The 22,119-nt window shown below is 38.9% G+C and overlaps 2 protein-coding genes across 4 annotated transcripts in view; both read left to right on the forward strand.

Moving 5' to 3' along the window:
* The window catches only part of DNMT3B (DNA methyltransferase 3 beta), a 36,860-nt gene extending 32,545 nt beyond the window's left edge, over window positions 1–4,315 (forward strand). The window contains exons 20-21 of the mRNA XM_020990819.2: window positions 451–569; window positions 2,429–4,315. Of these exons, the coding sequence (XP_020846478.1) occupies window positions 451–569; window positions 2,429–2,570 (261 nt within the window). The 3' untranslated portion in view covers window positions 2,571–4,315. The remainder of the gene's footprint in view (window positions 1–450; window positions 570–2,428) is intronic.
* A 12,291-nt stretch (window positions 4,316–16,606) lies between these two features.
* Window positions 16,607–22,119, forward strand: part of MAPRE1 (microtubule associated protein RP/EB family member 1) — a 29,441-nt gene continuing 23,928 nt past the window's right edge. The window contains exon 1 of one of the 3 annotated variants that reach the window (XM_020990738.2): window positions 16,607–16,668. The gene's annotated coding sequence lies outside the window, so the exon portion shown is untranslated. The other 2 variants (XM_020990737.1, XM_078150207.1) reach the window with 2 other exon arrangements.

A 22,119-nucleotide genomic window follows, 5' to 3' on the forward strand; every position in this document is an offset into this window, starting at 1 on the left:
TCCCTGTTTTTTCTGTGCCCACCAGAAGTCTGGCTAGACTTATGAGGGATATTTCATGTGAACTCCCCTTTTTTAGGCCTCCAGATGAATGATTTCTAGAGACTAACAACTTCTGCTTTTGAATTGTCACATGGAACCTTCCTGAAGACCAGAAACCCTGAGCTGCTTTTTCTTTCTCTTCTGAGAAGATAAAGGAAATGGCTTAATATAGCCTAGGGGGTTGGCTGCTCCAGTAAATTGGGTCAGTTTAGAGTTCTGTTGATTGTGACTGACTTGCCTGGCTTTCATCCTTTTTTCTCCCTGACCTTGAGTTATTTAGACAATGCTTTTGCCCTCTCCTGACCATTATCTAAATCAAAGCTTTGTCTTTTGCTTGGATCAAACCTTCTTTCGCTCATGTACTGACCCTGTAGCCTTCTTTGTTCATTACCTGATGTTTTTGTTCCCCAGTTAAAGAAAGTACAGACAATAACAACTAAGTCGAACTCGATCAAACAGGGGAAAAATCAGCAATTCCCTGTTATCATGAATGGCAAAGAAGATATATTATGGTGCACAGAGCTAGAAAGGTGAGCAGATTTGGGGTAGAAGGTCCAGAGAGAAACAGAGAAAGGTGGGTTGGAATGGGGTCAAGTACAGATGAAATGATAGAATTGGTGATTTCCTAACCCACTCATTTGTGACTGACAAATTGTGTTGCTTAACACAGTGGTTATAAGAAAAGTAAGAAAATTCAGCTACTTGACCCATTTCTTGTATATCTGTTCCTGGGCTTCCCTTTGATCTTTTCTCCACTCCCTATTTCATTCAACATATTTTTTTTTCCTGTGACCGTCTTGACTCTGGAGGTATAATGGGATCTCTGGTCTTGGGGAGCTTGTCCTATCTGGGAAGACAAGGCATCCATATGTGTCACTACAATACATATTGTGATGTATGTTTAATTAGATCACTACTTCCTAGGAGCTAGGGTGACCGGGAAAGGCCTTGTGCAAGAGGTAGACTTTGAAGGCTTTAAAGGATGAAGTGGGAATGTTGTAATAATCAAGATATAGTAATATCTAATTTTTGTTAGAAGCATATAAAGGGAGAATATCAAGTAATGTTAAGCCCTATTCTCCATTTGATCTCATGGAAGATGTGATCAGTGTGTTAAATGGTTTGCTAACTTCCCATTTGGAAGAGACCAAACACAGATTTCTAAGATACCAGCGATTTTGTGTCTTTACTGATTTCTCAATGACCGTTCACTATATGTTTCTCAGAGGGAAGATGGGGTTAGGTACTAGGAAAGGTGCATATTTTCACTATTCATTATTACATTAAAGCTAGGAAGCCTTAGATCTGACTCAGAGGAGTAGGTGCTCTCTCCTTCCCATGTCTGGTGGTAATGATCTTACAGAAGGGTTTATTCCAACCACATTATTTTATAGTTAAGGAGGCTTATGCCCTCAAAGGGCATAATGCCTACTATCAGACATTAAAAAAAATTTTTTTTTTCATCTGCAAATTCTCCTCCCACCATTCTCCCATTGAGAAAGCTAGAAAAACAAAAGCTATTACAAATATATGTAGTCAAGCAAAACATTCCTACATTAACCACACTTTAAAAAAAATGCCTCAATCTGCATTCAGTCCACTTCTCTATCTGGAGGTGGGTGGTGTGTTTCATCATGCAATGTACATTTCACAACTGGAGCCCAGATACCCTGACTCCATGTACCACTCTCTTATCTTTAGACACAATCACAAGTTGACCTTAGGTACTTTTAACCATATAACTTAATGGATGCTGTGGTGTGCTACTGGTGAGGTGGCTGGGGTGACACAGTACATAGAGCCCTGACCTGGAGTCAGAAGACCTGAGTTGAAATCCAGCCTCAGATAATTACTAATTGTGTGACCCTGGGCAAGTCACTTAATCTCTGTTTGTCTCAGCTTCCTCATCTGTAAAATGGGGATAATGATAGTACCTACCTCCCAGGGTTGTTATGAGGATCAAATGAAGTAATAACTAAAGCCCTCAACACAATGCCTGGCACATAGTAAGTGCTATATAAATGTTAGTTATCATCATTATCATCATTATCTGTAAAGGACTTTGCAAAACTTAAAAGGGCCAATGCTAGTTATTAGCTATTATTGGTATAGGATAATGACAGCTATGGGTGTGATGGGGAGTTAGTTGCAGGTCCAAACTAAATTGTCAGTAAAACTGAGTTGGTTTCCAATTGCGATTTTAAACTTCTGTTTTATGTGTCAAGATTGGGCCAGATCAATTTTGGGAATTTTGGTATAGATATACATTAAAGGATCCCTACCTTTACCTTACCTATGGTCTTATCCCAAGAAAATTTGGCTCCAGCCTTAGGGGAATAAATTTTGCTGCCTCTCATGTCCCCATATTTTGCCTTGTTCCTGCTCCCAGAATTTTTGGCTTTCCTGTCCATTACACCGACGTGTCAAACATGGGTCGAGGTGCTCGCCAGAAGTTGCTGGGCAGATCCTGGAGCGTCCCTGTTATCCGGCATCTTTTTGCCCCACTGAAGGACTACTTTGCTTGTGAATAACACATGGGCTGGAGCTGACAGGTGGAAGGGGATTTTGGCCATTGGAGGAGGGTAACACTGGGGAAGAACCATGACCAGGGATGGCAGAACTTGTGGGTTCTTCTCCCCCTCTCAACTTCCCCTCCCAAGTTCTAGTCTCTGCTATTCTTCGATTTTGTTGCTGTGATGAATAAGGTCAGAATAAGACCTAAACCATCAGTCATTACATGTACCTCAGACTTTTCCCTATTTTCTCAGTGGGACTCTTGTTTTTGAGGCACACTTCTTCAGAAGACCTGTGCAAACTATTTCTCTGAAGCCTACAGACAAGTCCTACCACTTGATTGTGGCCACTGGGAGGGGCAAGATTGGTGCTTCTTTTTTTTTTTTTAAACTACACTTGAAATAGAGATTTTTAGTGTTTGTTTTTGTTTTTTCTCCCCTCACAAAATGATGGCTAAAGTTTGTAGAAATAAGGTATCAAACTTTGTTAGGTCATATTCTGAAGCAATGAGACAGCACAAGTGTCGAGATTGTCATAAAAAATTTTTTTTGGTTTATTGCTCCTTGTTCAGTGAAATACAATCCTGATGGGAAAGATACAAATGTAGCTGAATGAAACTACTGACAGACTTACTTATATACAGATGTAACTGAAAGAAACTGAGCAGCATATGATGGTTTTTCTAGTCATTAGTAACAATAGTTTGTATGTTCTCCTTTAGTCCAATATTTTCTACTTCATTAAAATAAAAAAAGAAAAAGAATAAAAACTCCCTCACTCTAAAAATTAAAATAAAAATCAAGAACAAATGATTTTGGAAAGCTTGGGTGTGCAAGTCAATGCCCGTGTAACACCTCCAGGCATTTTGGAAGGTGATGAATCCAGCAGGGCTGGTTTCAACACATTTCCAGTGCATTTAAGAAAAATCGTTGACACAAACTAAACTCAAATTATTTATTGTCCTGCTACTACTTGCAAGATAGCCTAAAGGGGGAAGATAGTGGGGCTGGAATACTAAATAGACACATTCATTCTTTGTCAGGATTTTGGGTACCTTTTCTCCCCTGAGATATTGCAGTCAAAGGCCCAAGACTGAACAGGCAGCTAAATGAATATGTGCCTTGAAGTGTGTGTTATGGCTGTCTAGGCTACTAACCTCTCCATCACTTCAGCTCTCACCATTCCTTCTCCCAAAATGTGGTGGAGGAAGAAAAAGTCCTTATCTTCTCCTTACTCAGGTGGCACTTTGCTTAGTAACTGCTAGGTGCATTGTTTGTGGTTTCAGAGGTTGATTGCATGATAATCCCACGCTTTTGTATTGCATCACCTTCCTCTGGACAGTGGTCATGTTTAGGGTTCAAATGCACATTTTTTGTTTTTGTTTTTCATCTAAAAGATGGAAAGTCTATAATAACCCTGAGGCTTCCTCCAGAAAATTTTTATCTGCTGTGACACCTGTCTTTTAATTCCGTGTAGGAACATTTTTAAGGGGAGGAAGCAATTGGGGAAGCAGCATTTCAGAAATGCTATTGTAATGGTTTTAAGGCCTTTTACTGGTGCTATTTTGTAGAATAAGGACATTACTGTTGACAGTTTTTCTATCCTTTTTTTATGTTTGTGTTTCATAATTTTTTTGTAACAGTAGCCAAATAACAAATGAAAAACTGCCTTGTTTAAAGTTTTCCCAGTTTTTAGAATGGAAATTGATGAATGCCTAGAGTTTACCCTATTATAATGGTTTAATTAAAAATCAGTATTTCTCTATGGCCTCCTTTTGTTCTTTTTATTAAGTGTTATATAAGGGGAAGATCCATGAGAGGGTGACTTGCTCTTCAGACAAGATGAAAGGGAAAGAGCAGTTATGGCACTAAACTGCTGGGGAACCAAGACACATTTCCATGAGGTGTCTGTCCCTCATGGGGAAATGCTTCTGACTTCTATTTCTCTGTGTCTTCCATCTCCCCTCCTTAGAACCAAACAATTAAAAGCCACAGGCACATGCATTTATCACAGATGAGTGAATGAAGGAACATGGAATATTGCCTGTTTTATGAAAAGAAGTGATGCGTGGGATCCCTGTCACAGCCTCACTGAAGGTCTTCAAGAGGATACAGCAGCCACCATCATCCATCTTTTAGGTGCTGTGTAGGAGGTATTTGCTGAGGGATGCCTTCAGAGGCCTCAGAACTAATAGGCATCTACTGACCCCCTCATTTTGAGCTCTAGGGAGAAGATAGTTGCTCAAGGGGGTAACTAGTAGAGCCAAGTCCTCCAGAGTCTAATTCCGCCTGTGGAAAAATTTCTTTCAAAGCCAGGACTCCTTTAGGAATTAGAAACTCTGAGAGCTCGAGGTTGCTAAGAGAGATGGTGAGCAAGTACCTCCTTTCTAATGAGCTAAATGAGCTCTTTAGCTCAATTAAAGAGGTTTCTCCTCTGTGCCTCAAACCTGGCTCATCAGAAATGTTTACTGCCCTTAGACAACAAGCGTAGGCAACAGACTGTACTCTTTTCAAGGCCAAGATAAAATGAAACAGACCAAACAAGCCCGCTCTCGAAAACCCAAGAAACAACATGGACAGACTTTGGAGGTGAGAGGTTAGGGTCCAGTGGGTATGCTACAGTGACACCGGGATGAAGATAAGATCATTGGTTGGCAACCAAATTGCATCTAATTGTTGATTCAGAAAGTTAGCATTCTCATTGTAATGTCTTTGGAAAAAAGGTATCATATTTATAATGTACTCTGCCTCCAGGGAAAGATTTTCATCCTTTAAAAAATTGTGTCAGAAATATTCTTGTTCCTGGCCTAAATTGTTCCCAGCCTAATTCTTAATGCTTGAGTGCATATCCCTCATAGAAGAGGGTACAGTTCTGGTGATCTGATTGCCCCAGGGACATTGGACATGGTTTTCACAGTGCCTCTAGGAATGTTTTATTTTGCTTCCTATTGGGTTTTGAATGGCTCTTGGAGCCCCTTTCTGTTAATACCTAGTAATCATTGACTGTGTTACCAGAGGGCTGATGCCTTGATGCGAGCTCTGCATCCAGGACTTGCTGTCTTTTTACTACCTCCTTGACTGGTCATGTGTAGTTCTAGGCAAGTGAGGCAGCCACACTGCTATAGGCAAACTCAATATTCAGTTTCAAAGAAGATGCTGACCTGTGCTGGTAGAGAAATTCTTTTTATTTTTAATTTTCTTTTTTAATTAAAAAAATTTTTTTTTCAAATTTTTAAAATTTTCTTTGCTAGGCAGTGGGGTTAAGTGACTTGCCCAGGGTCACACAGCTAGTAAGTGTTATGTGTTGGAGGCCGGATTTGAACTCAGGTCCTCCTGACTTCAGGGCCGGTGCTCTATCCACTGCGCCACCTAGCTGCCCCTAATTTTTAAAAATTTAATTTCATTTTCAGATTTGCATACTCTCCCCATCTCACTCTCCACCCCTGTTGACAAAGAAAGAAACAAAACCTCTTAGAAACGTATAGTTCAGCAAAGCAAATTCTGCATTGAACATGTCTAAAAAAATGCATTAATCTGCACACTTGAGTTCATCACCTGGTAGAGGAATTTTACCTGTTGCTCTCTACACCATTGAAATCCGAAGTTCTTTTAATATACTATGACTTTGGCCCTCCGTTTCTCAGCTGTAAAATGTATCAACTGCAATCTGATCCCATGAATACTGGCTTTGCTCTGTTGGTTTCAGTTTCTTTAAAACAAGAGGGTTAATAGAGGAACTCTGTCTTTTTCCATCACAGATTTCATAATCCAGTAATGTTTATGCTGTTTGTAACGATTTATGTTTTTGTAGTGCTGAGTCTTGTAGCACCGTGTAATACTATTGTAATGTAAAGTTCCAGCATTATTCCCCTTTCATAGGAAATTGACATGCAAAGCCCTAGTGACTTATCCAATGACACTTAACTTGAGTCATTTAGACAATTATTGAATCCAGATAGAGCATTTTGCTACAACATTCTCTTGACATATTGCTACCTTCAGTCTATTTGAAATACTATTTATTTCTGGCTTTTTTAACCACCTGCCTTGCTCTGTTCTGCCAAGATGACCTTTAGTTTAGCCTGTGGTCCTGTTCCTACCATCATTTGTAAATAAGGATACCTGAGCTTCCCAATTGTCTTTGAATTCAGAAATTTGGTTGCCTCTGGATCCTTCTGGCATTACCAGGCTAAGCCAGTTGTTTTGATGGAGGTGTCATTAGATGCTTTTGTGAAAAGGAGTCTCAATCTCTCAGTGCATTAACAATCTATGCCACACTTTAAAAAAAAATTGACACTTTTCTCTCCATCTCACATACTTTTTCCACCCACTATTTAGCAAAAACAAAAATCCAAAACCAGAAGGCAGTTCTGTATGGTCAACAATACAAGTTCACACATTGTTTATGTCTAAAGATATACAGTTTTATGGCTTGAGCCCAGCACCTCAGTCAAGAGTTGGATAGCATGTTTCATAATTAGGACTCTGGAATCACCTTGGTCATTGCATTCCTCAGAATTCTTGTCTTTCATTTTTAGCTTTTCAAATATATTTATTATCGTATTTATTGTTCTTGGTTTTGCTCACTACACTCTGAATCAGTTCATACACATTTCTTACAGCATAGTAGTATTCCATTATATTCATATGCTGTAATATAGCTTTTCCCCACTTGTTCTTAGTCACTGAAGAAAAGCTGCCATATTTTTGTACGCATCATTTATCTTTGATTTCTTGGGTCGCCACATATATTCAGTTACTAAGTTGTTGATTTTGCCTCCCTGTCTCTAAAGGAAAAAAAGAACAACTGATCAGTATGGAATAGATTAGCTACAACATGCAGAAGCAAGCAAACTTATCAGCCTATTCCTAGAGTATAATAAGGCCAGACAATTAAGGATTCACTATTTGATGAAAACTTGGCAAAACTGGGAAGCATTTTGACAGAACTTATATTTAGATCAACAACTCATTCTATATCCTATTATTAGCTCTAAATAGATACGTGACTTAGATTTTAATAATCATATCGTAAACAAAGGAGCCAATAAGAAATTACTTTTTGCATCTATAGCTAGGGGAAGAGTTCATGACCAAAGAAGGAATAAAGAAGATCACGGGAGAAAAACAGAAAATTTTGATTATGAAATAGAGTTGACCCAGCTAAAATTAGAAGGAAACATTTAAATGGGAAAAATCTCAGAGGCATGTTTCTCTGTTGAAGGTTTTAAAATTCTTATTTAATCCTCTCCATTTCTCCAGTTGGACAACAGAAACAAAGAGAAAGCCAAACTAATAAATAAGAATAGGAAAGCAAAGCAAATTCCTGAATTGATCAGGTCCAAATAGGTATACTTCATTTGGCTTTTTGATTTCAGTAACCTCTTTGTCAGGCCATGGTAGCAAGAGATTTTTTTTTTTGTCCTCTGGAATCTTGGTTTGTTACTGCATTGATTACAATCCTTCCATTTCCAAGATAGATAAAAGAGTTGATTCAAAGAACAAGAGCCATCTCCCAGTTGATGTATGTTTAAAGTATATAAATAGGCAGTTGAACATCAAAAGGCAGAAATCCAAGGTAACAACTCTATGAAGAAAAAGGTCCCAGGTAACTTTTAGAGATTGAAGTTAAAGCAGCTGTGAGGTTCTACCCTGCCCCCCCATCATGTTGACAAGTGTTGGAGGGGTGCTTTGTCAGAAACGGGCACACTAACACTTAGTGGATTTGTAAGGTGGTCCATCCATTTTGTAAAGCAATTTGGAACTATGCCACAAAGGTCACTAAACTATATATCCTTTGGTACCTGAATACCACTACTAGACCTATTCCCTTAAAAGATAAAGAAAAAAAGCAACCATCCCTTCTGTTGCATCGCACAGATGTCTGTTATTAGGGATAACTCTATCCTTAGCTGATGGAGTCATTGGAAGGTAATGATGGAAATGATTTTAAATGAAGGAACAAGTGGATTCCAATGATAAGGCCCTTGCCCTCAAGGAGTCCTTCACATAGAGAGGAAATTCTCATATAGTACAAAAATAATATATGGGCAATAAATGATTATTGGGTTAAGACAGTGTCCTAAAACAAAGTGTTTTGATCAATTTAGTTCCCAGGAGGCAGAATTAGTAGCCATGGGCAGAATTTGACAAAATACTAAGATAAAAAAATCTGGTGCCCCTAAGAGTAATGAACTGTCTTAATAGCTAGTGAGTTTCCCATAGCGAGAGGTTTTTAGCAGAGATTTGATGGCCTCTTGCAGGGATATTGAAGACACTATCCCTGTTCATCTACAGGACTATATATATATATTCTAAGGTCCCTTGTGATTTTATGGAATGGGAATTGGATCTTAAAGGATTGGACATACTTTGATGAGAGGGGGCAGAAGGACACTTTTAGTTTGTTTTACTTTATTTTTCAATTAAGTATTTTTTTTCTGCCTCTAATCCAATTTAAAATGGAAAAAAAGGCCCTTATAACACATACGCATAGTGAAGGAAAACAATTTCCCATATGGTCCAAAAATGTATATTCATTGTGCATCTTGAGTCTACCAGCTGGGTCAGAAGTAATGGGTAATGTTCATCATCAGTTTTCCTGAATTGAGGTTGATCTCTTCATTGATCAGAGTTCAAGATTTTTAATGTTTGTCCTTATATTGTTGTTGTTGTTGTTATTGTATAAACTATTCTATTACTCCTCATTTCACCCTGTATCAGTTCATGCAAGTCTTCACAGGTTTTTCTGAACCTATCCCCTTTGCCATTGATTATAGCACCATAGCATTCCTTTACATTCCTTTACCACAATTTGTTTAGCCATTCCTCAGTTATTGGTCACCTCCCTTAATTTTCAGTTCTTAATACCATAAAACAGTTGCTATAAATATATTATCAAATATGTGTCCTTTATTCAATCTCTTTGAAATATAGATATAGTAGCAGTAATGCCACATCATTTTTAGGTAAACTTTATTAACTTTGGGGGGCATAATTCCAGGGTGAGTCCAAACAGAAGAAAATTCTCAGAGATCCATATCTCTAATAAAGACAGGCAGAGTTTTCAAATAAAATATTAGCAAAGAGGCTACAGCAATATATCAAAAACATTGTCCACAATGACAACTTGAATTTCTACCCAGGAATGCAGAGTTTGTTCAATATTAGTAAAACTATAAACGTAATAGACCATAAGAAAAAGAACAACAAAAATCATGATCATATAAATAGATTCTGAAAAAGCTTTTTGACAAATTACAACACTTTAAAGAGGAATAAATGGACCTTTCCTTAATATGGTAAGTATTTTCTATCTAAAACCAAGAGCTAACATTAAATGTGAGGGGGATATAATAGTGGCCTTTCTAATAAGAACAGAGGCAAAGTAAAGATGTCCATTTTCACCACTACCATTTGCTATAGTGCCAGAAATGCTATCAATACAAAGGGGAAAAAAATAAGTAAGGGGGGGGAGAGAAGAAACAAAATTATTGCTTTTTGCAGATGGTATGATGGTTTACTTAGAAAACCCTAGACAATGATTTTACTCTAACAATCATTCAGCAAAACTTTATGATAAATATCATGTGATAGATATTGTATGTTAGGCAATGGGAATAAATAAATGAAACCATCCCTATGCTCAAAGAGCTTGCATTTTATTAAGAAACAACTTGTTAGAGCTAAGTCAGCAATGAAATATATGCAAAGTTAATAGAAAGCATTTGAAATGGCAAGAATACTAGCAAGTGGAATAGTAAGCAAGGGTAGCACTTGAGCCTAGAAGGAAGCTGAAAATTCAAATAGGTGGATGTGATGGAGGGATGCATTCCAAATACGGGGATCAGTTTGTGCAAAAGTACAGAGCTGGGAGATGGGGTGCATTGGAAATAGAGAGCAGGTCAACTGGCTGGATTATATACTGTGGGAAAGGGAGTAAAATACTGAGCCTGGCAGGATAGTTTAGAGCCTAGATTGTTCTGCATTTTAAATACTACACAAAGGGGCTTGTATTTTATCCCAGAGACAATATGCAACAACTTCCATTCCTGAAACAGAAGAATGTTTTGGGAATATCAATTTGACAGCTGTGTGGAGGTTGTATTGTAGAGGGGAAAACCTGGATCCAGAGAGAACAATTAGATTTTTGTAATAGTCCTAGTGAAAGATAGTGAGGCTCTAAGCTAGTAGGGTGATTATTCTGTGAGTGGAGAGAAGGGGATGGATGGTAGAGATATTTGGCAGGTAGAATTGAGGAGAATCTGTAAAGGAGGGATGAAGGAGAGTGAATAAGGATGATGTTTGTTGATCTGGAATAATGGTGGTACCCTTGAGAGGAGTAAGGAAGAGAGGTGGTTTTGGAGGAAAGATTTTGTTTTTGACATGCTGATTTTTGGAATGCCTAAGGCCATGTGGCATACTAGTTAAAAAATAGGTTCAGAATCATTTACATTAAACATCTGTTCAATAAATACAAGGACATAAATATTGATTATGTTTTGTATTCTATGTTAAGATATGTGTATATATAGAATGTAAGTTCTTAGACAGTAGGACTTGTTTAATTTTTGTCTTTTTGTCTCCAGCATTCCAACACAGTGCCTGAGCACACAGTAGATACTCAAGGCTTGAGAAATGTTTGCTGATTGATTCATTCCTTGATAAATCACTTGGGGAGTAAGCCCCTTCCCCCCCTTTTTTTCATTCATGACTCAGGTAATTTTTTTTTGGCACACAAAGAGAGGGAAGTTGGGAAAGAAAGAAAACCCAAAAATAACTTGTCAAGTTGATAGAAAGGAAGGACTGAGTTAAGATCATTTATGAAAAATTCTAGAATCATGTAATTTTGCTAGTGGAAGGGACTTAGAAATAATTTTATTCTGACTATTTGAATGAATGAAAAAGCATTTATTGAGTGCTTGCTGTGTGCAAACTACTGGGCTAAGTGCTAAGGATACAAATATAAAAGCAAAAACAGTCTCTACCTTAAACAACCTTTATTCCAATAGAGGGAGATAACCCTTATAGCAGAATGATGGGCCAATGAAACAGGCCATTGTGAGTGCAGCCACCGGGAAGATTTCCAAGCCCCTTCCAGTAACTGACAGTATTGATTTTATTTGGTTTGAGAACTGGAAAACTGGTAGAAGAAGATAAATGAGAATAGTATGTGGCCTAGTGAGAAGAGGGGCGTTTTTATAAATGGGTAAACAGACATTGAGAGGGCAAGTGACTTACTAACTTAACACATTTAGTAAATTACAGAGATGAACTGAAGCCAGGTTTCTAGAATCCAGTCTAATGCTCTTTCTGTCCTTTATCTCTGGTGGCAAGCAGTTTCATTTGCCAGATGAGTGTCAGAAAATATTAGAAAATTTAAATGACTCATTCATGGTGGCACATGTAGCAAGAGGCAGAGTTGCAACTGTGTCCAAGATTTTATTAATGTTTTAAAATTTTATTCATTCATTCATTTGTTCATTCATTTATGTTTAAAAGTTTTTATTAATGCTTTTTGTTTTTATATTAGTCATTTTTGGATTCCTCCTCCCCCTTATATTTCCCCTCAAACACACTCTTACCATGCCCCTACTCAGTGAGCTTTCTCTTGTTAGACAGAAAAAATGGTTAAGTAAAAACTAACTGACATAGTGACCACAGCTGAAGCATGCACACCATTTCATACTCAAAGTCCCCCACCTCACCAACAAAAGGTGTGTGTTGTATCTCTTTATCTCTTTTTCTGGGCCCAAGATTGATCACTACAATTGCTTAGCTTCTGTTTTAATGCCCTTTTTATTTTCATTATCATCATTGTGTATAATGTAATCATTGTTTTCCTGTTCCTGTATACATCGCTCAGCTTCAGGTCATTTTACTTCTCACATAATTCTGTGAATTTCTTCTAATCATCATTTTTATAGCCCAGTGATATTTCATTATGTTAATATATGACAATTTGTTCAATTGTTCTTCAATTTTGTAAGTAGATCTTCTGATTCTAAATCCAGTGCTCTTTCCACGGTGGAATTCGATGAGTTATGAGCCCATGGAAGAAGGATTTCCTTTTCAGGAAATCTCTCTGCTGTCTCAATCATCATTTTTTTTCCTCCATTCTAAGGAGAGAGGGCTTTGAGGTCAGCCATTTCACAATCTTGGCAGAGCTGAGTTGCTGTCCTGAGAAGCAAAGGATTAAGGCACTTTGAGGGCATTTGGGTAGAGGTAGCATGCCCAGTACTGTTTGCATGCACTGCACGTTTCCACAATGGCTATTCATAACAAGGAAGGTTCTAGTTTTCAAATGATTCTGTTCAGGCTTTTGAGCCAGTGCTCGGTATGGTACCCCATTAGTTTCCATTTACACAAGTGCTTTTAAGGTATTACAGTGTGCTTCCTTTGCACCAGCCCTCTGGTTTAGGTAGTGCAGGTATGATTATTATTATTATTGTTTTATTATTTTATTATTATTTCTGTTTAAAACACGCTTCTCAGTGTGAAGGAGCTCCACAGCATGGTGTAATGGAAAGAGTGATGGGCTTGGAAACAGAGGAAGGAGGGAGTTTGCTTAGAATCTTGGCTGCTTTACCCTCTGTGTGATCTTAAGCTCAAGGCACTTCCCCTGGATCCAAGCCTCACTCAGGTCATTCATCTGTAAAATGAAGGGGGTTAGACCGGATGATCTCTATATCTTTTTAGCTCTAAATGTTGTGATTTGCCCATTGTCACTTAGCTAGTTTTGTATCACCATCAGGGCTTGAACTGAAGTTCACTGAGTTCAAGTCTAACTTTTCCACTGTGTCACATTCATTGAGTAGATAAGGCCTATTCCTTGGTTTCATGGAATTTACATTCAGTGACTAGGTCTGAGTACTTCATGTTAAATGAAGGAGAGATTTTTTTATTTCCTTTTATTATTTCTGCAACTTTTGGTTAATATTAACCATACCTGATCAAAACCTGTCCCATGAGATGTGAAAATTTACTTAAAGCCTTAAACATTCCTTAGATAAGAAGCCAGAGGAAGACTCTCAACTCTCTTTGACTCGTTGATGACATATAAATCTTCTCCTTCAATCAACCTATCTGTGAACCCTCTAAATGTAGTTTAATCTGTAACCTGACTTAGTTTACCTATAGAGACTGTTTGACTAGATACGTTTATCTATAAGATGATGACTCTGTTTAACTAAATGTGTTCAACTTTCATGATAAGGAAGTATTGGGATTATGGCTTTACCTTTTCTTTAACTTTCATGGCCTAGGAGGAACGTACAAGATTGCAATGCATAAAAGAATTATTTCTCTATCATTTAGATGTAATTTTGCCTATAATAGGCCCTGTCAGAATACTAATGATTGCTCAGGTTTTTCCTGAACCTATGCTTTAAGAGAACCTAGGCTTTTACCTCTATATTTTCTGTACTAATTTGGCAGTGGTTACCTACCACATGAACTCAGAGGAGATCTTTCTTCTATAACTAAGGATATGGGTAGACTCCCTTAAAAGCAAATCAAGGAAACAAATGTAAGGTCATAGAATCAGAACTGGAAGGGGCTTGGGAGAATAATTAGTTCAAAATTCCTCCTCAGTGGCCCAGTGGATGGAGCGCCAGCCCTGCAGTCAGGAGGACCTGAGTTCCAATCTGCACTCAGATACTTACTAGCTAACTGTGTGACCCTGGGCAAGTCACTTAACCTCCATGGCCTCCAAAATAAAAAATAAAAAAATAAAAACAAACAAACCTCCTCTAGGCCCCCATTTTGCAGATGAGAATATTGAGGCCCAAAGTGTTTAAGTGACATGTCTACAGTCATACAGGCAGAGCTGAGATTTGAACCTAGGTCCTATGACTCCAAATGCAGTGTTCTTTTACCTCTAATTGTGCCTTTAATGTCAAGATTATAAAGATTCTTCCATGGGACCTTCAGGAGTGGTCTGGGAAAAACAGCATTATCAAATAGGCATTTAATTCCAGGGAGATTCCCTGTGGGACCTCAAATGAAACACTTGTAAAATCTGAGAATCTGAATTAGAATTCACCTCCTATCTGGGTGTAATTCTACCATCCATGTAAAGGGAAGGATATACAAGTCATGCTAAGAAGGTTTTTTGAAAAGGAAACTTTTTAAAGGTGCTTTTTTTTTGTTTATTTGTTCTAAGAGGAAAATATCTATTTCTTATTGTTCAGAGGGCAAGCAATCTGCAACCAGGTACAACCTTGGAATAGGAATTGAAACTACCTCCCTAAAAGGGTCTGTAAAGCAGCTTTGATTGTCATTCCTTTGACACCTGTGACAATGCTCTGGTCATAAATATTGAAATCTGCTTTTCCCATTTTGCCTCCTTTTCTTCTTTGAAAGATGGTTCACAGTTTCTAATCCCAAATCATCGATGCACATGCTTTCTCAGGCTACTTTGCCTTTTGACCAAGAAAGGAGCTCTTTCAGTTGACTTCCAGTTCTAGGCACCTCCTACCTCCAGATGTCTTTCTTCTTCTTCTTCTTCTTTTTAAAATATTTTTATTTATTCTGTTAAATATTTCCTGATTAGTTTTCCATGACTGCACATGTATAACCTATATCAAATTACCTGCCGTTTCAGGGAGGGGAAGGGAAGGAAGGAAAGGGAGAGAATTGTAACTCAAAATTTTTTTAAAAAGTATGTTAAAAATTGTTTTTTCATGTAGTTGGAAAAAAATTTAAAAAAAATCCCTGAAACCCCACCCTCCCCTTAATTTCAAGTTAAAAATATATTTCCCAATTACATGTATAATTTTTTTTAACATTCATTTTTAAAAATTTTGAGTTCCAAGTTCTCTACCTCCCATAACTCTCCCCCCCTTGAGAAGGCAAGCAATATGTGAGATATTCTTGACATCCACCTTAATGGCTGCCACAGCCTCAACCACCCAGAAGAAAAGGTGCTCATCCTCCTCCTTGGTGCTGTTGTGGAGGTGGTAGGATTTAAAGAACTGCTGCAGCCCTGGGCCCTCATACTGATCTTTTGATTCCTGGCTGTGTGACCTTGGGCGAGTAACTTCTCCTGACTGGGTCTCATTTTCCTATATCATAAAAAGATGTGTTTGCACTAGATGATTTCTTGCTGTTCTTCACACAAGACATTCTCCTTGCCTTGTGGGCTGTCCTGTGTGCCCAGAACTCATTCCTTCCTCATCTCCTTCTCTTACAATCTCTACTTTTCTTACAAGGCCAGCTTAACCTCCATTCTACTTGAGGCTTTTCTTTATTCTTCCATTTGCTAGTGCCTTCACCTTCCAAAGTTAGCTTGTATTTATTTTGTATATATTTGGAAATGTTCTAGAGAGTGTAAATTCCTTGACAGCAGGGATTGTTTTATTTTTGGTTTAGTATTATGACACCTGGCCGGGAGGACTTGTTGATTCATTGATTACTAATCAAATCACATGGCTTTGTTTGTTTTACTATTTGATGTGATAAAACAGCAGAACTGGCTTCATAGAATTTGTTGATTCTTCACTTGGCTTTCTTTGTTTTACTATCTAATGTGCTAAAACAGCTGGTTTTACTGTTGAAGAAACTGAGGCAAACAGGTTAGTGACTTGCCCAGAGTCATACAGCTAGTTAGTATCTGAGGTTACATTTGAACTCAGGTCTTCCTGACTTCCTGCCCTGCACTCCATCCAGGGAGCCATGTAGCTGCCCCGATATTCTATCACATCAACATTCTATATAATATAATGATAGGACATATAACATAACATAAACATTTGTTGAATTTGATATTATTCAAGCGCCCTTCTAGCTCTGAACTGCTCTGTGACTGTTTTAAGACAGATAATTCTTTAAGCAGCTTTCATTCAGTGGTCAGAGCCACACCTTGTGCTCCAGGGTGAGAATTCTGGGCTGGTCCACCGCTGCACCGAGGTCCGGATCTCATTGGCTGCTGTGGGCCACGTGTCTTCACCGCTCCCCAGCCTTGTTCCCGCCCCCTGCGTCCTTGCTTCGGCTCGGAGAGCCCTGAGACTCCGCCCCCCTTAGTGGCTCTTTTTCTCCCTCTCCTCCTTCTTCCCCTCCCAGAAGCCGGCCGGGCGGGGTGACGCACCGTTACGTCGCGGCGTTGGGAAAAGGAGGGGTGCGTATAAGGTCATCGCGCGGGCGGGGTCGGGCGGTTTGAACAAGACCTAGACGGAACTGGGGGGCCGGCGAGATAGGATACGAGGCGCCTCGAGAAGCCGGTGAGGAGTGGGTGACGGGGACGCGGGGCGGGAGCGCGGCCTGGGCCGGGCGGTGGAAGCCCAGGAGGGCGGGTGCCTGGCTTACGGAGCGGGAACCGGAGAAGGCGGGAGCCGCGGCCTGTGGGGGGCTCCGGGCGGCTCCGCCGGAGGAGCCTGTGAAGGGGGAAGTGGGGGAGGGGTCGGGCCGTGACCCTGCGAGTGCGCGTGCGCAGGGGTGTCTGTGCGGGGAGCGTGAATGGGGAGGGGATGAAGGTGAGGAAGATTCCTTGGGCCGGAAGTTGGGGTCGAACTGTGGCGTGCGAGGGCTATAAGGAGGGGGCATTTTCGAAGGGAAGGAGAGTTGGGAGGAAGACATGTATTCGGGGGTAGAGGACCGGGACGGGTTGGGTAGAAATGGGGGTGCGTGCCAATATCCTGAGCAGAATGGCTTTGAGAGATGGGGAAATGGCGGGGAAGGGGGTGGGGGAAGGATGGGAGGGGAATCAGGGAAGGGATTTTCCCTGTAGGAAATCTCTGTAGCATAGCTGTCGGAAGCATGTGCTGGTGAGCTGTGCCATGTAGAATGGTAGGGAATACTCCTGGTAGGTCAAATGATTGACATTAGAATCACAGAATATCGGCGTTGGAATGATCTCAGAGGCCATACCTGGTCAAACATACCTCTATTACATATCTGATGAGTGGTCATCTAGGTTTTTCTTGAAGACAGTTGGTGAGGGGAGAAGCAGCCCATTCCATATTTAGATTGTTTCAATTATTGGGAAGTTTTTTCTTGTGTGAATTCTGAATTTGCTTCAGCAACTTTTACCAACGATTGTACCTAATTCTGCCTGGTGGCATCAAAGTTGCAGCCTTTCAAATGTTCTAACACAGTTTTTGTGGCTTCCCCAAGTGTTCTCTTCTCCAAGACTAAATATCCACATTTTCTGCAGTTGAGTCTCTTTTGGCATGAACTCACAGTCCATTACCACCCCTTCTCGATATTCTCTAGCTTATCAGTACTCTTTTTAAAACGTGGTGCGTGGAACTGAACACAGAACTTCAGATGTACTCTTACCGGGGTATTATGCAGGGGTACTATCACTACTACCTCAGTTGTGTGCACTGAGCTTTTAATTAGCATTTTTGCTTGACTCCCTGTTGTTGCTTCATTGAGTTTGTAGTCCCAGTTATATATGGAAGAAATAGTTGGATGTTGCCTTGGCGAAAGGGAGTTTATTTGCTGGGGTATGGGGAATCATTACTGGAGATTGAGACAGGAGCAGGAAGCATGAGACATGATCCTGTTTTGCTGTGCTAGACTTGGGTGGGTAGGGACTGCCCCAGGAGGCTAAATGATTGGAATTACTTGTGGAGGGGAGGGGCTGTGCTGATGGGCACACATGATTTTAAAGTGGAAAGGATTTAAGAGATGATCTAGTCTACAGATCTTAACCTGGAATCCTTGAAGTTGTTTGAAGAAGTGCTTGTTTATGTGTGTGTTAGAGATACATGCATAGATATATAGCTGGATATAGATGATGTTTCAATACAATTGGTTTCCATGGCAAAGGATTACTAAGATAACGGTTTTATAGGTTTAAAAACATTCTGAGAAAGAGTCCATAGTCTGGCTTGGTCAGACTGCCAGAGGCAGAGTCCATGACACACAAAAAGTTAAGAATTCCTGGTAAACCAACCAGCCAACCACCACATTTTACAGATGAGAAAAATGGGACCCAGGGAGTATAAGGGACTTGACCAAGGTGACACTGGTGGTGAGAATCAGATATTATTTTCCCTAGGTGCCCTGACTCTATATTGTCATTCTGCTTTTTCAGCTACATGGCAGCTTGGAGGATAAGGGGTCAGGAGGTGGGTGAGGAAGTCACATGATAGGTTGGACTTGTGCTCTGTAGGGGCTGAATAGAGACTATGCCAGGGAGGACAGATGATTGGAATTACACGTGGAGGAGTATCTGGATTTGAGTGACTAGCTCCTAATAGCTATGCTACAGAGGTAAGGAAGCATTTTCATAGCCATACCATTTGATCTTTATGTTTATTTTATGTAGCAGGTAGTATAAGTAAACAGGATATAGTGGAAAAGATTACTGATCTCGGAGTCAAAAGAGCTAGTTTCAAGTTTTGCTCACTCTTAAAATCTTTAACCTGCCATGTGACCCTTGACCAATCACTTAATGTCTCTAAGGCTGTGTTTCTCACTTTATAAAGCAGGGATAATATTTGTATTACTTACCTCAGAGGGTTATTCATGGGATTATAGATTTAGAGCTGAATGAACCTCAGGAATAATTTAATCTTAACCTCTTTCATTTTACAGATGAGGAAACTTAGACCCAGAAAGGTAAAGTGACTTGCTCACAGTCTCAAAGGTGACAAAGCTGGACTTTAAACTTAGGTTCTCTGACTAAGCTACAGCACTCATTCTACTGTACTGCATTTTATAAACTGTTCTCCTGTAAAATAAGGATATTAATACTTAAACTACCTGTCTCTTTTTAGGAAAGTACTTTTGTTTTCCCCACTTTACAGATAAAGAAGGTGAATCTAATAGAAATGACGAAGTCCTGTAACTGGCAAAGGCAGGGCAGAAATCCAGGTCATCAATCACATTTAAGCCTTCTCACCAACTTATTTAGGATATTGATAGAATACTTGAATATACATTGAATTTGTATATACAGGAGATTTACATTCAGTGGTTGTCTTTTCTGTACTGTGGGTGGCTTAATTATTTATTTTTTTAAGGTTTTTTTTTTTAGGCAGTTGGGGTTAAGTGGCTTGCCCAGGGTCACACAGCTGGTAAGCGTCAAATGTGTTTGGTCTGAGGCCGGATTTGAACTCAGATCCTCCTGACTTCAGAGCCTGTGCTCTATCCACTGTGCCACCTTGGGTGGCTTAATAATTACTATACAGTAATGAAAGGATTTGAAATTGTAAGAAGATGGAAGGCTATTTAAATATACTCAGTTGCATATTAGACAGAATGCATATGGCTAGAACTCCATCTGCTTAGATTTTAAGCTTGGATGACACACATTATGAATCACACATGTTGCACACTTGAGCTATGCAAATAAGAGTATATCGTTCTCCAGGCTAGAGACTGTGGCTTCACTTTCATTTATATCTGCTCATAAACCTATGAAATGTGCTGCATGTTCTATGTACCTGACAATTTTTGACTTTTGTTCAAACACACACAGATGTAGTATGGGTTTTGATCAGGATTGGCTTTGTGAGCCAAGACATGGGATTTTTCTTTCTGAGTTCAACAGTAAATAGATAAACACTTGCTAACTTGATTTTTGTGAGCTTTGCACTGCATACTAGGCCTTGAATGAGAAATAGAGATAAATAAGAGCTAGTTCTTGCTTTTAAGGAACTTGCAGACTAATAAGGGTGATCAGACGTGGACAAAAATGAGCCTAATATGAATTGGCATATAGTAAATGTAAAAAAGTAGTAGTAAGTGCTGTGAGAAAGATGTTTAGCTATTTACAGATTTTTCTTCACATTTCCACTCCTTATCTGAATTGTTTATTTGTTAATTAGTTTTGTCATGGAATGACAACCTGCATTACTGAGGAGGAAAATGACCATTTTTAATTATAATAGTAATAACAGTAATAAAATTCAAAATAATAAGTTAGTAACATTTCTAGTGTGTGTGAAGGTATAAAAAGCCTTCCCTTAAGGATACGCAGGAAGGTAGGTAGAGTATAAATATAATCATGTCTATTTTATAGATGAGGAAATTGAGGCTCTGGAAAGGTTAAGTGAGTTAGTTGTCTGTGATCACACAGCTATTAAGTATCTAAGGCAAGATTAAATCCAGGCATTTTGACTCCAAATTCAATATTTATACTGCACTGAATTGCTTCTTAAATAATTTATTTTCAGAAATTGATGTTTTAGATTCTATTCTAGTTTACAATTGCCATCTCTATGGTGACTGTTGAGTGACTAGCTCCTAATTAACTTGCCAACACATATTGTTTACATGTAGCTGATACTTAGAGGACAGTCACCCCGATAGTTTGAATATTCTAAATTAAACTTGAATACCATGAGTTGCTTTGGCCAAAAAAATAAATCATTTGGTGGCCAGCCTACTGGTGGTCAACCTTTCTGTACTTCTTTAGGTCCATATTCAGAAAGCACGTGTAGTGTATTCCAAAAATTATACACAAGGCTTTTCTGGCGTGGTTTAACCTGATAACTTAAGCTACAGTGATATAACCTACAAAAACCTAGGGTTACTTCCTTGACATCATAAATAGAACTTTGGTTGAGTGCTCAGTAAATGCTCATGTTGGTGATACTCTGTTTAGATAATGTCGATATGGTCATAGTATTCTGGATCATTAGTTGTATAGATGCCATTAGAGTTTTCATATGAAGTCTGGATTGACATTTTTTTTCTTTTTTTCTCCCAATTTTTAAACATTTCTGTTTAAAGTTTTGAGTTCCATATTCTATCCCTCCTTTCCTTCTTTCCCTCCCTGAGATGATAAGCAATTAGATATAGGTTATACATGTGAAATTATGTGAAACATTTCCATATTAGTTGTTTTGTACAAGAAAACCGAATAAAATAAAAAAATGAAAGAAAGTGAAAAATAGCAAGTCTCGGTCTGTATTCAGTCAATATCAGTTCTTTCTCTGGAGGCCGATTGTGTGCTTTGTCATTAGTCCTTTGGGTATGTGTTGGATCATTGTGTTGCTGAGAATTATTAAATCATTCACAGTTCTTCATTGAACAGTATTACTGTTACTGTATACAGTGTTCTCCTGGTTCTGTTCACTTCACTGTGTATCAGTTCATATAAGTCTTTCCAGGTTTTCCTGAAATCATCCTGCTTGTCATTTCCCATAGTACAATAATATTCTGTTACAATTATATACCACAGCTTGTTTAGCCATTCCCCAATTGATAGGCATCTTTTTGATTTCCAATTCTTAGCTACTGCAAAAAGAGTTACTGTAAATATTTTTATACAAATAGGTCCTTTCCCCTTTTTTTGGGATGACATTTTCTTTTAGGTTTTTACTATTTGAGTAGAAAACATTAGATATTTGTGTATGTTAGCCAGTTTCAATTCATGAAACCTTTAATCATTTTTTTCTTCATTGTCTGCTGGAAGTTTAGAGTTTTAAATTCACTGCATCAAAATGTAACTCCCTCAAATTGATTGGCCCTGTGTGATTCATTTCAGGTTATAAAAAAGCAATTTGAAGCTAACAGTAGAGTGGAAATACAGCTGTTTTTGGGGTCAGAACACTTGTTTTCAGATTCCAGCTTTGCCACCCATTACTTATGTGAACTTGAACAAATTACTTTA

This window comes from Phascolarctos cinereus, unplaced genomic scaffold (genome assembly GCF_003287225.1).
Source record: "Phascolarctos cinereus isolate Bilbo 61053 unplaced genomic scaffold, phaCin_HiC Scaffold_2;HRSCAF=192, whole genome shotgun sequence".
NCBI lineage: Eukaryota > Metazoa > Chordata > Mammalia > Diprotodontia > Phascolarctidae > Phascolarctos > Phascolarctos cinereus.